Source organism: Indicator indicator, chromosome 1, assembly GCF_027791375.1.
Source record: "Indicator indicator isolate 239-I01 chromosome 1, UM_Iind_1.1, whole genome shotgun sequence".
NCBI lineage: Eukaryota > Metazoa > Chordata > Aves > Piciformes > Indicatoridae > Indicator > Indicator indicator.
The window spans coordinates 7,183,791-7,201,429 of record NC_072010.1 but is presented as its reverse complement, the minus strand read 5'-3'; the positions used below and the strand labels follow the sequence as shown (position 1 = coordinate 7,201,429).

General features: G+C 39.9%; 1 protein-coding gene across 1 annotated transcript in view; it reads right to left on the bottom strand.

Annotated features, from left to right (window-relative positions):
• Positions 1-17,639, bottom strand: part of DLG2 (discs large MAGUK scaffold protein 2) — a 701,362-nt gene that overhangs the window by 593,410 nt on the left and 90,313 nt on the right. Inside the window, exon 2 of the mRNA XM_054382907.1 lies at positions 1,732-1,893. Coding sequence (XP_054238882.1) covers positions 1,732-1,893 — 162 coding nt within the window. The remainder of the gene's footprint in view (positions 1-1,731; positions 1,894-17,639) is intronic.

The following is a 17,639-nucleotide window of genomic DNA, read 5'->3' as shown; positions in this document are numbered from 1 at the left end:
AGACACTGTGTATCTGAAGGAAAGAAGGGAAAGGGACAGACAATAACAGAAATTCTCAGGCTGAAAATTTGCAGAAGACACTGATTTCTGAGAAAATAAACCACTATATATCTCCTCTCCTCCCATCACTTCAGAAAACAGGAGCAGACAACTTTCTTCTGTTACAAGATCAAATTAGACTGGGAGTTGATTAAAGGCACTATAGATGTCTGGGGATATCCTTCACCTCACTTCATAATAAGCTTTTTGTCATCATTGTACTTTATCAGCCTGGATCATGCTGTCTTACTTGAAAGTCTCCAAATGTGAAAAAAAAAAAGCCTAATTTCAGCTTCCATGAGTAAGAAGCACCACTATAATCATAATACTCAAGGCACCCAAGAGGAATGCTTCCTTTTCCCATTTCCCTTTCAGGCAAGAAATTGCTTTGTCTCTGATTGTCCCCTGAGGTTACACAGAGGCCACATGGAGGTAATAATTTCAAACAACTAAATTGATCTACTTCAGTATAAGAAGACACATCACTGCTTGATACTGTTGGCTTCTGCAGTAGAAGTTAGGCAAACAACCCTGAAAGCTGCTAAAACATGAAGAGAAACAACAAAAAAACTACACACAAGAACAAGAGCAGAGGATAAAGATTAATTTGCATGGCTATTCCATGAAGGCTCAATGAACAGCAGCTGCATTCACATCAATCTTGAATAATAAACATTTCCTTTCACTTGTAACCATGCTGTAATCGCTCTGCTAGGCAAGTGATGTCCATTTCACAGGCTTTGAGCACCAGAAGGAGCAAAACACATCTGCCCTGTTTGCTGCTTAGTTAATTGACCAAATAAAACTAATACCCAGAACATCACCATTTCTAGTAAAAAATACTCTTTTTGCCACCTTCTCAAGCCTAGTAGAGAATAAAATATGAAAACCGTCATGCTCATAACTCCACTGTATTCCTTTCATTGGAGAACTTTCAAGAACTTCTTTAAACTATTGCAGCCTTACTAAAGAGCAAATGTAACTTTCAGGAATGGATTTTTTTTTTTGGTTAATATACAGGTTCACCATGAAGATAAACATATTTTGCCCAGCAAGATATATTAGAGGATGTCAGATATGCAGAATTTTTTTTTCTCTATTTTGTAAATAGTTGCCTCAGTTAACAGAGACATGCCTCTTCATCACTCTGAATTGCAGCAAAACCCGTAGGAAACAGCAAGTGCTTGAGCAGTAAGGATCTGAATAGTCACAAATGAGCTCCCATTTCAGGCATAACTCAAGACTTTGCTATGGCTTTTTGTGATATGCAAAATCCAGGATTCCATCAGATGGTTACCTTTACAGTAGCTTTTTATCAGTTTCTGAAGAAGGAAAATCAGGAAGGAACGTCTGCCATTCAAAAATCACCATGATATTGAAGCTAATAACTTGCATCGTTCCTTTCTCAATGTACAGAAAACCGGGCTCATTTCCTAGGAACGATTTTTCCTCAGGCAAAAATCTCACTTAAAGCTAAGAAGCCCACAACTGAACACAAAGCTTTGACAAGTGGACCATCACATTTTACATGGCACCGAGCCTTTAAAACCCATCACAGAACAATCAATCTCCTATTATACCTTTCAAAAAGCAGCTTTTCTGTTAGTACAACAAAATAAGTTTCCCAAGCATTTCATACTACATGTTTTCTTGGCTTTGCAGGACCCAAGTCAGAGTGAATATCGATCCTACCTTCAAAGGAGAAATGTGTGACTGTAAGACATATCCATGGACATTCTCTATTTGAGACAAGTTCTTCTCTGACACATGAACAAGCTCTGGGCCTCTCACTTCATGGGTTAATCGAGGCAGAGTATGATCGTGTGGAGCATCCTCATCTTGATAACGATATTTCTAGAGAAAAAAGAGAGCATGGAAGAGCTAATAAGTTTTGAGTAGGCAATGCACATGTGGCAATGTAAATATAGGATAACAAATAAAGTACCAGACATTAGACAAAGTAATCCTTGGATTTTCTAATGCATTCTAGAGAGAATCTCTCTCTCTTTTTTTTTTTTTTCTTTTTAACATTTCATTTAAGATAGCAAATGTGGCACGTCATACTGATAGACAAAAAGTTCACCATCGGATAGACGTCTGAGATACTGAAAAAACATAGACATGTTGATTGGCTGAGCCATAACACCAGGTCACATTTCACATACCCACATTAATAACTCTGCATTTCCATAGTTTTTCTCTGCAAAACATTAGAGCAATTTTCCATTCAGTACCATGTATTCTCATGCTGGAGATCACACATACGCTTCCACAGAGCCACAGGCAGGCAGAAAATTACTATTCCAGTGAAGTTTTCCCCTTACTCTGAAGACTAATTAGAGCATAAGATGTTATAACCCCCTGCTCCACAGAGAGGCAACAAAAGAAACAAGAGGTAAGAAACTTGTCCACGATCCAGAATAAAGCTGGTAACACTAAAGATAAAATTAAATCACTATATTTGGTTTGTAGCTATAATTCTGTCTAAAAAGGAATGGGCCAGGTTGTGTCTTGTGGTGGGGGTCATTGGCTATGTCTGGAGCTGTCTGAAACTGGCTGTGTCTGGCAGGGGCAGATAGTGTCCTAAGTCTTTGGTAATAAGAGGAACAGATAGTGCCATTGTAAATGTCATTTTCAGCTGATAGCAATATCCTAAAATATTAGGATGAGCAAAATCAAAGACTAAGACTTATCTGGAATGCCAGGTATAAGAAGCCTTAAGTTCAGGTATGCTCACAAGGACATTTTGAAGCAAACCTCTCTGCTGCTCCTGCATTCACTTTAACCACTCAGCTCTGGGGTGCTACTCCAGAAGAAATCATCCCAGTTAACTCCTGCCTTCACTCTCATGTATGGAAATGGCTCAGCTGTTGCCAGTTATTTTCAGAACACACATGTGACATGATTTAACTTCTTTTTCTTTGGGATATGCCTGCAACCCTTCACATGATCACTTTTCAAATAACAAAATTAATGAATCTATAAAATGACTGGCACCAGACAAGTATTGGGCAAGAAGCCATCAGTCTAATAGATGTTACTCCAACCAATGTCACATTAAAAGCCTTGGCACACAGATCTTTTAAGCCCCAAGCAATCAATTATTTTTTGAATCCAGTGAGTACTCTTTTAAAAGAGACAACTACTCAGAGACACTCTCTTTAAAGTGAGTCATTTGCTAAAACACGATTTGGAGAAATAACCACAGAATGCCAGAGTAATCCATCTCCCCTGGAAATGGTAAAAATGAAAATGTCCAATGATAGCTTTCCAAAGAGATGGGACAGTAGTGGCAGAAGCCAGTAATGAGTTTGGGCCAGAACATTAGTTCAGCTTTACAGCAGAAGAAACAGTGTAAAGTGGCGCTAGAGAACATCTCATTGTATCCATCAGTAAGTCCTTCCCCCATCACCACACAGCAGTGTAGCTTAAATGAAAGTCAAGGCTCAGAGGAATGTGTCTCACCTTGAGCCCTCAGTTCTCAAAAACCAGAACACTTCAATGCATCTCCATTGGTAGATTCTTCCATGAAAACTTATGCTTTATAATTAAAATTAATCATTTTATCTGATTACTGCGCATTCCCCTAACAAGTTCAATAATATTCACCATAAAGTGGGAAGTTCATAGAGCATATTTCTTCTTCTCCATATACCTTTATGTCTCTCTGATCCCAAGCCCAGTGTTCTCATTCTTTACAAAGCATGAGCCTAGAGCATTTCTAGGTCAATCCTGTTACGTATTTGCTGTGTTCTTAGCACCAAACTCATTGGTTTTCATACATCTTTCCTCCCACAGTTATCTCTTCGCTGAAATATTTTCAGCTGGGAATCACAACATCTTGACATAGCAAAAAGCCAACGGTAAGGCTGGAAAAATCAAACCAGAATTGAGACTGTCCTGCAGAAATGCCTCATTCCTCTCGATGATTGTCCTCAAGGGGGCATGCAAATGTCCTCGAAATGATCCCATTCCCTAGAAACCAGATTTTTCTCTAAGGGTTAATTCAAATTTCTGGGGGAAAAAGCATGATTGCACGGAAATGCTACTCTTCATTTGACAAAAGAACAGGTGGATGTCTCATGATAATTAAATTACAAATCAGTGCCTGCTGCTGACAGGGTATTGTACGCTGCCAGCTAGCATCAGATATTTAAAATCCTCTGTAATTACCTATAATGGGGGAGTGGAGTGTGCTGCTGTGAATTTTTAATATGAACGAACATTTTCATAAGAGATCATTCTCTTTACAATGTGAGATTATTACAGCATCATTGCTTCTTGCATCGTACTCTCTAAGTGAGCATTTCTAAGGTTGTGTTTGCCAAGGATTCGTGAGCTAGACAGGACTGAAGATACGAATCCAGGAGAAGGTCGAAAACCTTAAATTTCAACAAAGCCAGCTTTCTGGGGGGGGGGGGGGGGGAGGGGGTAGGGAACCAACCAAAACATAAAGGAAGTTGAAGTACAAGTTACAATAGCCAGGCTACTACCCCCCTTCTACATGATGTTAGGTCCAGAATTCAATTCACTGGATTTATTCACAGCATTAGGAACAGACAACTAAAACCATAATGGACCTGATCCATTCAGATGGAAGTTAAATCTGCAAAGTCCCATTAAACACATTAATGTTACCTTGTCTTACTTTTGTGATCATTTTTTTAGGTGGTCTTTCTCTGTGTTGATTTTTACTGATACTGCTCTCCAAAGGTAGCAAATTTCAATGTCATACAGATGAGTATCTTGAGAAAACAAATGTTACAATATGCACAAACAAGTCATTGGGCATTCTTCCAATCATGAGTAGAAATAATGTTACTCATCCAACTGATTGCAAATGAGCAACACAGCTTGAATTTTGAATATTTGCAATCAATCTATATAGTAAGAAGAGAAAAAAAAAATACTCTTCTCATTATATAAAATGGAAGAAATCACAATCTGCTTGCTAAGACTGTGGAAGTAGATTAGGAAGCTTAAGTCATTGAATAATTATACTTATTGTGAATGACTTGCTCTTTTGCTTATCCAGTAGATTTCTAACAAGCTTGTCACTATGTCACCGCAATACCTTTCATCCAAGAAGCCCAAAGAGCTTTATAAGTGGCAGTCAAGTCTGATAATATCCCGTTGAAAAAAAAAAAAAATATGTGCATCATCTAAAGGTGGGTAAAATTGAGCACAGAAATACAGCAACTTGCTCAAGGTCACAGAAAGAATCATTTAACTAACCAGTGGTAGAACTATGAGATTTTCCAGTCTGCTCTTCTAAGCTCAAGACCTAGTGCAACTACACAAACTTTAATGGTAATAATAATTATTCCTAGTAAGAAATAAGGGTGCTGCCATTATGATTTATGGTTAGTTTTGGGGGATTTTGTTAGTTGGTATGCCCTTTTTTTTCCCCCACAAAGGTTTCAGGAGGTATCAGACTCTCTAAGGTCGCAAATTAGGTTTTCTCTATGTCAGTGTAATAGCTAGCACTGCTTTGCGTAATTTATATTGTACTATCTCTAAGAAACACACAGTGCTTTTTAGAGGACAAGAGATTCCCTTTAAGAACCAAATCGTTCCACAGAAGGGACACTATCAGCACTAATTACTGAGAACTTGCATAGCTTTTCCATTCAGTAGAACAAAAAGTTCATTTTTCTTTTTTTTTTCTTCTCAAAAGAGGTGGGGGGGAAAGCAAATAAGATTTTTTTCTCTGAGTTTACTGAAATAAGCAACTATTTGCCCACAGGGAATTGATGTTTGGGGGTTTTTAAAATGCAAGTACAATATAGTGGAAAAATAATGCACTTTCCAGAGTTGTTCTCATCTGGTTTTGTTTTCTTGTGTTTCGGGTTTTTTTTTTTAACTCTCAATAATTTTCATTTTCACGATGAAAAAGAGTTGAAATGGACTTTAGCCAAAGCATCTCTTCCTGGTTAATAGCTGGACGTAGTTGCACCTTTTGCTCACAAGATGGCACAGCAGCCGTCGAGTTAAAGCAGATTCTCACTGAACACGAAGTGTTGCAGGAAAAAGACAAGTAGCTGCACAATGTCATAGAACTCCGAACGATTTTTACTTTGAACTGACCCGGTACAATGTTATTAAAAATAATAAAAATATGGCCATGTTTTATAGTAATAGTTAAAAGCAGATTATGATCACACACAAAGCTGGCAGCTACAGAAAAGTCTAACAGTTCATAAAAGCATCAAAATTTCTGAGCAAGTAGGAACCTATTGGCTTTTGCAGGCTTTAGCATGAACAAAACCACTATGTATTGACAAGATTGAGACTAGCCCAGAATGCTGCATTCCTCAAGGAATTCTAAATCCTAATTAAAACCGCCTGCATGCAAATCTGTACCATGAGGTATTCAGCTCCATATGCTGCATCGCATTTTGGACCTGTTAACAGCATCAGTTTAGCCCTCTGGAGGTTGCTACTTGCTATCCAATAATTTAAAATAGATTTTTAACTTGAAGTACCAGTTTTAAAAAAAGACACTCTGAGAGGGCGGCTCTGCTAGTATTAAATAGTGAATGTGGCTGCAGACTACAAAAATAAGTAAATTGAAAAGAAAAAAAAAAAAGTTCAACTAATACTGATTGTTTATCTAAGCAGAGCAAAGGAAAGACGTGGGTGGAATTATACAGTTTATCAGCACCAGGCTGTAGCCCCCTCTCCCTCCTTTTGTCCCACAATAACTTCAGTTTTCATGCTCCTTTTTATAGTTTTCAACTCTTCCCCTCAAAAAATATTTTTTCCCAATATATCCATGTTCCCACAGCCACTACAGAAGTCTTCATGCCTCAACAGCTCCCTTTTTTCTGCTGTTTCCCCCTTGCAGCTCCCTGTTTATCCCTAGAACCATTTCCCCACTCCCATTCCCTGATCCCTCCAATTCTGCTGCCACAATCTCCCAGTGTGAGAGCACTGAGCCTCAAGAGTTCTTTTTTTGCACCCATTGCCCCATCTGAAGAAGAGTTTCTGGCATGGGGCAGCTGTGCTGAGGTTACTACTGAGCGTTTGGAGACAGAGCTGGCAAATGCCATTGGTCACCATATCTCAGTTTCCCTGCCAATAAATCTGTGGTGGGAATGCAGCACAGCAAAACAAACACCCTGGTTTCATATGAGAAGATTACAAAGTAATCATGTATTGCAGGAAATAAATAATATATTATTATTGCCTGAAACAAACAAAAATCACAGAACAAATGGCTTGCCCCTCATGTGTTTCCTGTACAAAAATACAGTTTTTAATTTAGTCCAGCTTTGCTCAGCACATGACACAGCAGGCCATTTGTGTTTTGCAGCTGAAACCCTCTCCCCAGACTTCACGCTTGGGTGCCCTACTTAGTTGAATTTATACCAAAAAAATAGGACTCCTCTTCCTAGTGCACACTGCCACTGACTTCTTCACTGTTATCTAACTATAAAAATGTAAGTGGCTTGTATCCTTAGTTTTGCATGTATCTATGTACTGATTTAAAACTTTAACTATATTTTCATCATATTATTTCCCAGTGCCCTCTGAGCATCAGTCAGTAGGATAGCACCTTCTGAGTTACTCTAGAGGATTACAAATATTGTCCCCTGACTATTATTCTTAGCCCTCATGGCTCTTGAATAGATGTAGTTGTGGAGGGCTTTTTGGCCTCTCAAGCTTGCTCCATTCCATAGTTCTAATTCGGAACACTGCCCGGGTCTGATAGCATCTGGTCACTGTGGAGAGCCCTCAGATGAAAAAGGGATGCAGCGAGACTCTGCTAATTTCAGTATTAATTATCCTCCCCTGAAAGGTCTCACTGAAGAAAGTCTCTAGGGAGGGTTGGTCTCTGGACATAGTCTCTAGAGCTTTCCCCATGATGCCCAAGTATCTCACACAGCCTTTGGGTATAGATTTTCATAGTAGTAGTGCTAGGCATGGGTGGTTCTCCACCTCCTGTATCTGTTTCCTCTCTGTGATGCTCCTTTACTGATCAGTCACTGACTTGGATTAGGTGTTTTTACAGGTTTGTCTGAACCTAAAGTATGCACTTATGGAGCTCCCAGCCTCACAAATAGGTGCATCAGCTCTATTGGAGGAGGCAGCACAGGAATAGGAATGAAAAGTCAAGGAAGAGCAGAGTAATTACTTGAGACAGCCTTACTGATAAGAAAAAAGATACACAAAAATACTACCCTGAGCCCTTTCCTCTTTTGTGCACATGCATAATCAAGTACAGGGAGCTTTATATGTCAAAGTTAAAATAAGCCAAGGAAACTGTAATGTGTAATGGCACATCCAAGGAAAGCTGACGAGATTTCTCCAGGAAAGAGAAGGAATAGAAAAAAACATGAAAACAGGGAGTGGAATGAATGGGGATAAAGACTAAGGTTCAGGGGATAAAGACCAAGGTTTAGGTGATAAAACCAGAAAAGAAAGAGAACTTCAGCATCTGTGCTGCTCTGGTGCTGGAGAATACTTGGGAGCCCCCTAAGGAAAGCACTTGTGTTATTTCCCTTTGGGACTAGTTTGCACAGCAATAGCTTCTCCCAGCTGCTACTCTGCCAATACTCCAATGGCAGAGCATGTGGCTCTGAAGATGGTGGCCTTGCCCCATGTTAGATGGTGTAGACTTTTCATCTAGGGCTGTGGAGAGTAATTTTAAAATGGGATCCTTTCATTGCTCACACATTCCTATTTCCCAGGCTCCTTGAATGTAAGTGTTCCCATGGGTACCCTTGGTTTTTGTTGCTATCACAGGTCTAAATGAAATCTAGGAGGAAAACTAAATTCTGCTCTTTAAAAATTAAGTCTCAACTCATAGGTTGAAAGAAAGATAAATCCACAAAGTAAAGAGCTCAGCAGTCAGATATGATTTCCTTGTGAACACTATCACATTTGCTGTGCAGAGAGGACAGTCCTTTGGGAATTAATTTTGTATTGAAGGACACAGGAGTTGTGCATCTGATGAGACTCCACCTGGAGTACTGCATCCAGTTCTGGAGCCCTGATTACAAGAAAGATATGGATGTGCTGAAGCATGTCCAGAGAAGGACCATGAGAATGACCAGAGGGCTGGAGCACCTCTCCTGTGGAGACAGACTGAGAGAGTTGTTGTTATTCAGTCTGGAGAAGAGAAGGCTCCAAGGAAACCTTATTGTGGCTTTCCAGTATCTTGAGGGGGCCACCAAGAAAGCTGGTGAGGGACATTTTAGGATGTTGCGTAATGATAGGACTAAGGGGAATGGAGCAAAACTAGAAGTGGGCAGATTCAGAGTGGATGACAGGAAGAAGTTCTTCACCATGAGGGTGGTGAGATGCTGGAACTTGTTGCCCAGGGAGGTGGTGGAGACCCCATCCCTGGTGATTTTTAAGGTCAGGCTGGATGTGGCTCTCAGCAACCTGAAGGCCTTCAATAAAACAGCTTAGACCATATACTCTGCCCTGGTGAGGCCACACCTGGAATACTGTGTCCAGTTCTGGGCCCCTCAGTTCAAGAAGGACCTCAGGGAACTGCTTTAAACAGTCCAGCGCAAAGCCACAAAAAATGATTTCTGGGAAGGAATAACAACAGGAACCAGTACAGGTTAGGGGCTGCCCTGATGGAAAGCAGCTCCACACAGAAAGACCTTGGAGTGCTGCTGGTCAGCAAGTTCTCCATGGGAGAGCAATGTGCTCTTGTGGCCAAGAGAGCCAATGGGATCCTGGGATGTATCAAGAAAAGTGTGTCCAGCAAGTCTAGGGAAGTTCTTCAACCTCTCTACTCTGCCTTGGTGAGACCACACCTGGAATACTGTGTCCAGTTTTGGGCTCCCCAGTTCAAGAGAGACAGAGACCTGCTGGAGAGAATCCAACAAAGAGCCATGAGGATGATTAGGGGACTTGAGCATCTCCCCTGCGAAGAGAAACTGAGAGCCCTGGGGCTGTTTAATCTGGAGAAGAAAAGACTGAGAGGGGATCTGATCAATGTCTATCAATATGTGAGGGGTGGGTGTCAAGTGGAGGGGGCCAGGCTCTTTTCAGTGGTTCACAGTGATAGGACAAGGAACAATGGGTTCAAACTAGAACACAGAAGATTTCACCTCAACATGAGGAGAAACTTCTATACAGTGAGGGTGACAGAGCACTGGAACAGGATGCCCAGGGGGGTTGTGGAGTCTCCTTCTCTGGAGACTTTCAAAACCCATCTGGATGCATTCCTGTGTGGACTATCTGAGGTGATCCTGCTCTGGCAGGGGGGTTGGACCTGATGATCTCTTGAGGTCCCTTCCAACCTCTGATATACTGTGATACTGTGATACTGTAATTAAGGGAGTGGAACATCTTCCATATGAGGAGAAACTGAGGGAGCTGGGGCTCTTTACCTTGGAGAGGAGGAGACTGAGGGGTGACCTCATTAATGTTTACAAATATGTAAAGGCTGATGCCAAGAGGATGGAGTCAGAGTCTTCTCAGTGATGTCCAATTACAGGACAAGGGGCAATGGGTGGAAGTTGAGGCATAGGAAGTTCCATGTAAACATGAGGCAATTTTTTTTTACTGTGAGGGTGACAGAACAGTGGAACAGGCTGCCTAGGGGGGTTGTGGAGTCTCCCTTTATGAAGATATTTAAGACCTGCCTGGGTGCATTCCTGTGATCTGGAACAGGTGATCCTGCTGTGGGAGGGGGGGGTTGAACTAGACGATCTTTCAAGGTCCCTTCCAACCCACAACATTCTGTGATTCTCTGATCTTAATTCTTAAATCTGAGTGGCTAACACTGCCATCTCTTAACTGTTCTTTGAACACAACGTATACACACATAAAAATCTCATAAATTTAAACAGCATTCCTACTTCTATTGTGAAGAAGGTATAGAGATAAGTACTGAATTTTTCAGTGTTTGTGGAAAACTTCTTAAATAAAAATACAAACCCTGCTGTTGTCACTGATGAATTCAGACCATTAGCTCTGAAGATAATATTCTTTTTGTATCAAACCAATTTTTGCTGGTGCTGGAAAAGTTATTAGAAGTTGCATACATCTACTATTTTTATCAGTCCTCTATTTTAAAAGCTCTTTTAATTTTTCTTTTACTGACAAAAAGATGTATTTAGCATTTTTTAACTAGGTATTCAATAGGCCAGCAAATCACATTTGTGTCAGGTGAATTTGCAGGTGCTTTACACCTGCTAGAGTCAAGATCAACATTTCTGAAGAAAGGCTCTTACAGAAAAAGCAGCTCTGGACCTTTGGGTCTTAATCCTTCTACAGCCTTTCAGTACAGCATAAATGTGGCAAAATCTGTTCTTTCAGACACTTTAACAAAACTCTGGTTACTGTACAAGTGGGCAAATTGTCTGTCATTAGAAAAATGAATACAGAGAAATGTGAAGATATTGTATGAACAAAGGAGTATTTGCTTTACTGAGGCTACCACCAAAATCAGTGTTTCCAATCTTTCACCTCTCTACAAGCTTCTGATCTAGGGATTTTATTGTTCTAGGGGAAGCTCATTCAGCTCATTGATCTGATGATGAGACTAAATTTAAGGTAAAACTACTGCCAGATCAGAAGCTAGGAGAGTATCCCATAAAACAGGGACCCCGAGTTTAATGTAGTGGGAAAATCTCTTGGGTTTACACTCTTTGAGTCAACAAACAGGGTGAATTCACCACGCCTTGGGCCATACCATTACATGAAATGAAGGGGGACCAGCTTTCATCATCTTTATTTATTTACATCATCTTTATTTATTCCATTTAAAATTAAACTAACAAAGGCATTACACCTGCATTTTCTGAAGGATCAAGCAAGCCTACCAGCATAGTTTTCCTTTTTTTTTTTTTTCATTAGCTTTTCTTTTCCTTTTTTCCCACAGGGCCTAGCCAGAACCAAGGAACTGAGTGGTTCATTGTGAATGGAAATGCAGGTATCTAGCAAAACTGAAGAAAACAAAGAGATAAATGCACAGATTTCTACTGTCTGTAGAACTGCTTTTAGATTTAGGCACCAAAAAGTTGCCTTTATGTAAGACAGACAAGCATTTCTCACATTTGAACTAAAATGTGATAATCAACCAGTGATTACTCTAGATGGAGACAATGATTCTCTGATGGGGCTACTGTTATTTTGGGATCTCCTTCCATAGTCACGTTGAAAGGATATCTATAAGTCATGGAAAAAAATAGGTAAATGTTTAATTTTTAAGTGATCTCAGCACTTATCTTTTAAATAAGCCAGCTGGGCACTCAGTCTCTGCAAATAAGCTAGAGTTCATGCCTAAATGATCAGGTACTTGTTTTGTATCATATTATAGTGTAAATCTGGCAGGATTAGTAATGTCTGAAGAGTTCTTTAGAGCTGAATAATGCTATAAAAATTAATACTTTTGCATCCAATGGTGATTTATTTACATTTTACTACTTTCTGTTCAAGATCTGTGAAAAATTTTCTAGGCACAGCCTAAAACTACCACAGGAAGACAAAGGGAAAGTTTGGCTGCTTTAGAAGTTAGCAAAGTTGTCTCCAAAACAATGAGAAGTTTCTTTATTGCAGGTTGACCTGAGCGAGGTTCAAACCTATCCTTCCCTGCAATAACACTAGCTCAATTAAAAGGTTAAATCCCACCTGTGTTCACTAAGAATCCCTGTTTGAAAGCATCTAGATATTTTAACAACTTTCTTTCAATTTCTTTACTTTTTCAGCTGAAGGAAGTAAATGTCTTATATGAAATATTATGAAGAAAATAAAATCTAAATTCCTTTGGTTTTAAGGACTAGCTTTCAGGAAGTCTGCATAAATGACTGTCAGCTGAATAACAATGTCATGGTACATTTTCTGTTGTTCTTAATTATTAGAAAATGAGGACAAAGCAAAACCCATCCTGGTTAAAATTAGATTCAGCCCAGATCATAAGGCAATCATGAGGCACTGTTAACTTTGAAATGAAAGGCATTACTATAAAATGATACCCAAAACAAAACTCATACACAATCTCAAGCTAATAGCTTAGTCTAGACACAGCAGTTTTATTATTAGGCAGAGAGGGTTTTTTAAGTTCTGACCCAACAAATGGATTGATTGATTGATTACATAAATGAATATTTTCCAGAGCTTTATATGTGCAGTGGGCCAAATCCTCGGATCTGCAGCATCCATCTGGGAATATGGCCTATTTAGAGATATTTTATTATTTATTTTCTATCCTTTTACTATTTGACTAAGCGCTAGATGAATAGCCAAAGACCTATATCTCTGTATATTTTTTATGAAGTAGCAATGTAAATTCTCTGAAATAAATGTTCTTTTGCAAAAATCACATCTTTTTCTCTCCATAAATCACCTTTAGGAGAGCAGGAGTGTCACTCTGCATTTTCTGTCAATCCTTTGTTACTCAGCTGATAACACCAACAAAGAAAACAATTTATTGAGTCTGGAGCTGTGATTTTCTGTTGAGGAAAAGAAATGATCCCTGGGAACTAAACTGAGATCTAGAGCTCATTTTTATCGTGACAATGAGAAAGTGAGCATGACTTTAACTTGTCGTTGACCTTGTTGCTGTTGGATCACTGATGTAAAAGTCAGTGGCTATATATATATATAACATTATTCACATTGAACTATCATATATGCAGTGGGAAAAACACATTTTACTATTTATAAAACATTTCTGCATGAGCAAAGTTCTGCAAACATTAATCACAACTGTGTGAATGACAACTGACACCAAGGAAAATGCACCTTTTTGAGTGATTCATCTCATCTCTGCTGCTCAGAAAGGGGTGGTCTGCATTTGAATGGTACCACGTGCTTGACCATTAACTGTCTAGTTAAGTGTCAAGATAGCTCAAAACTGAGGTACTGGTATTGGTGAACCTCACTCAGAAGCTCCTCTGGCTCTCAGACCTTGAAATAAACAGTGGACATATGCTCCCCCTTGGGAGGTATGTTTATTTTTCAGTGTAATGACTTGACATTTTCTCCTAATTGTTACGTGACTAAATCAAAGTGAAAGCTCTCTATGTGGGAATTGTCAGAACTTGTTGTGAATATACATCTGTAGTTTTGAAAACTGATCATCTCCAGGTGGTGTTAATTTAGGATGGTTCTTCTGTAGCTCCCTTGGGAAGGGCTGTGCTATTTGATTGCCATCATGCAAACTATGAGACTCAATGTTGAATGATGACAGAGCAGCTCATCCTGGAGGTCATCTCTAACCACATGGAAGACAAGAAGGTTATCCAGCAGAGCCAAAATGGATTTACCAAGGGAAGATCATTTCTAACTAATTTGATAGCCTTCTATGAAGTTATGACCAAGTAGGTAGATGAGGGAAGAGCAGTGGATGTTATATAACTTGACTTCAGTAAAGCTGTTGATACTGTCTCCCATAACATCCTCATAGAAAAGCTCAGGAGATATGGCATAGATGGTTGGTCAGTGAGGTGGATTGAAAACTGGATCCACAACAGAGTTCGGAGGATTATCATCAGTGGCACAGAGTCAACTTGTAGGCCTGTGGCAAGTGGTGTTCCTCAGGGTTTGGTACTGGGTCCAGTTTTGTTCAATATCTTTATCAATGACCTGGATGAGGGGATTGAGAGTACCCTCAGCAAGTTTGCTGATGATATAAAACTGGGGGGGTTGGCTGACACCTATCAGACTGTGCAGCCATCCAACGTGACCTGGACAGGCTGGAGAGCTGGGTGCAGGCAAACCTCATGAAGTGCAATAAGAAAAAGTGCAAGGTCCTACATCTGGGGAGAAATAAGAACAGGCACCAGTACAGGTTAGGGGCTGCCCTGATGGAAAGCAGCTCCATGGAGAAAGACCTTGGAGTGCTGGTGCGCAGCAAGTTCTGCATGGGACAGCAATGTGCTCTTGTGGCCAAGAGAGCCAATGGGATCCTAGGATGTATCAAGAAAAGTGTGTCCAGCAGGTCTAAGGAAGTTCTTCAACCTCTCTACTCTGCCTTGGTGAGACCACACCTGGAATACTGTTTCCAGTTTTGGGCTCCCCAGTTCAAGTGAGGCAGAGACCTGCTGGAGAGAATCCAACGGAGAGCCATGAGGATGCTTAGGGGACTTGAGCATCTCCCCTATGAAGAGAGACTGAGATCCCTGGGGCTGTTTAGTCTGGAGAAGAGAAGACTGAGAGGGGATCTGATCAATGTCTATCAATATCTGAGGGGTGGGTGTCAAGTGGAGGGAGCCAGGCTCTTTTCAGTGGTTTACAGTGATAAGGAACAATGAGTTCAAACTTTAACATAGAAGATTTCACCTCAACATGAGGAGAAACTTTACAGTGAGGGTGACGGAGCACTGGAACAGGCTGCCCCGGGGGGGTGTGGAGTCTCCTTCTCTGGAGACTTTCCAAACCCATCTGGATGCATTCCTGTGTGGACTATCTGAGGTGATCCTGCTCTGGCAGAGGGCTTGGGGCTGATGATCTCTTGAGGTCCCTTCCAACCTCTGATATACTGTGATACTGTAACATTAGTCAAATCCCAGTTGCCAGTAGTATTTTATCTCTATATTTCCATGTTCTCATAGATACTTTTCAGCTTTATTAGCTTATTAAAAGTGTGGCCTTATTAACTTTTTTAACCGCCAAATTGATGATTAAATGGTGCAGGAGGAAATGTTTTGAAGAGCTTCTTTTACAGATGATTAACTAGTATTATGAGATGTGCTCTAGTTGTCTGAATACATGTACCATAATATCTAATTTCTGTAAAAACTGTCCTAATTTTTAAAAGTAGAAATGTTATTACAACAGTAAAATAGATAGAAACCAAGCTCCTAAAAAGCTTGATGGAAAACACATAACATCAATAGGATAAATCAAAGCTTCTCAAGTTTGGAGACTTTTTTTTTTTTTTTCAAAATGAAGTGCATTCAATTTTACCAAATTTCTGAAGCATTTTAGTTATTGTCCTCACTGCATGAAAATTTGCAGGTCTTGAGTTCCTCCCACCTCACTACATTCTGCAGATTGGTACTGCCCATTTGCAAGTGTTTGTCATTCACTGGAAATAGGTCAAGCTCCTACATTTTCCAAAACTCTTGCATACCTCCTGACAGCTCTCAGCATGCTATCAGGGTTGACCTGCCTGTAAAATAATTTGAATACCTGCATTTAGATATATATTGCCAATCTATACTAGTGAGCCTCCTATGCATAAGTGGCTAATCAGGTATTCTGGACCCATTCTGTTCCTTGTTCCAGCTTTGGAATGCTTCATATTTCTCAGAGATACTTTTATGTACAAAACACCAACTTGTGAAATAGCCTATGTATTGCTCATATTTTTACTTCTATTAAAAAAAATGTGGAGGCTCCTTTTTGTGCCCTGTAAACCTGGTGGACAACTAGTTATCCATGGGATAACAATGTGCCCTTGTGGCCAAGAAGGCCAATGGTGTCCTGGGATACATTAAGAAGACTGTGTCCAGCAGACCGAGGGAGGTTCGCCTCCTCCTCTGCTCCGCTCTGGTGAGGCCCCACCTGGAATATTGCATCCAGTTCTGGGCACCCCAGTTCAAGAGGGGTTGGACTTGAGGATCTCTAGAGGTCCCTTGCAACCCTTAACATTCTGTGATACTGTGAAGCTGTTGAAGGTGCCGTTGACAGATTTCTTCTTTGGAATAAAGAGCATGGCCATTTTCCACAAAACACAGAACCATAGAATCATAGGATCACAGGATCATAGAATAGTAGGAGTTGGAAAGGACCTCTGGAGATCACTGAGTCCAACCCCCCTGTCAAAGCAGGATCATCTAGGGCAGATCAGACAGGAACACAACCAGATGGGTTTTGAAAGTCTCTACAGAAGGAGACTCCACAACATCTCTGGGTAGCCTTTTGTAGTGCTCTGCAACCCTTACAGTAAGGAATTTTTGTTTCCACTTTTCTTGAAGTGGAACTTCCTGTGTTCCAGTTTGTATCCATTGCCCTATCAAAGGACACCACTGAAAAGAGACTAGAACCATCTCTTTTTTTTTTGGCACAATGAATACTTACAGTGAGTTTATATCTGGCATTTGTATCCTGTCATGTATTTGATTATTTGTCTGCTTGCTGTTTTTCTAGGGCATATCAGAAACCATCACTGGATCCTTATTAGTAGGATGTGCAGTTTTTATTACTTGTTATCAGTAAGAAAATGTAGTCAGGAAAGTCCCAAAAGACCACAAAAAGAAACAAAAGATATCCCAAGTGAAATTAATGTGAATATCTGTATTTATTTATACCACTACCCATGGGGGCTTCACAGCAAATGCTATTTCAGAAACATTCAGTAGTAAATCAAATGAGGAATTTCCTTGCAAAAACAGGATAAAGAAAATCAACATAACAGTCAACTTCAATCAGGGTACCAGCTTTTAATTAATATTACAAGCTAACACATGATGTGAAACAAAACTAAAAGGAAGATTTCAGATACAATATTCCATTGGTTTGCACCTGTGATTTAAATTATTTTAAAGACAATTAGTGAAGATGGATAGATTCCCATGAAACATTTCCTGTGGCAAAAATTCAGATTTCCTTTTACCACCAGGAAGAAAAAACGTTTCAACTAAAATAATTACATCAAATCATGTAAGCAGGCTGCATAAATATATATT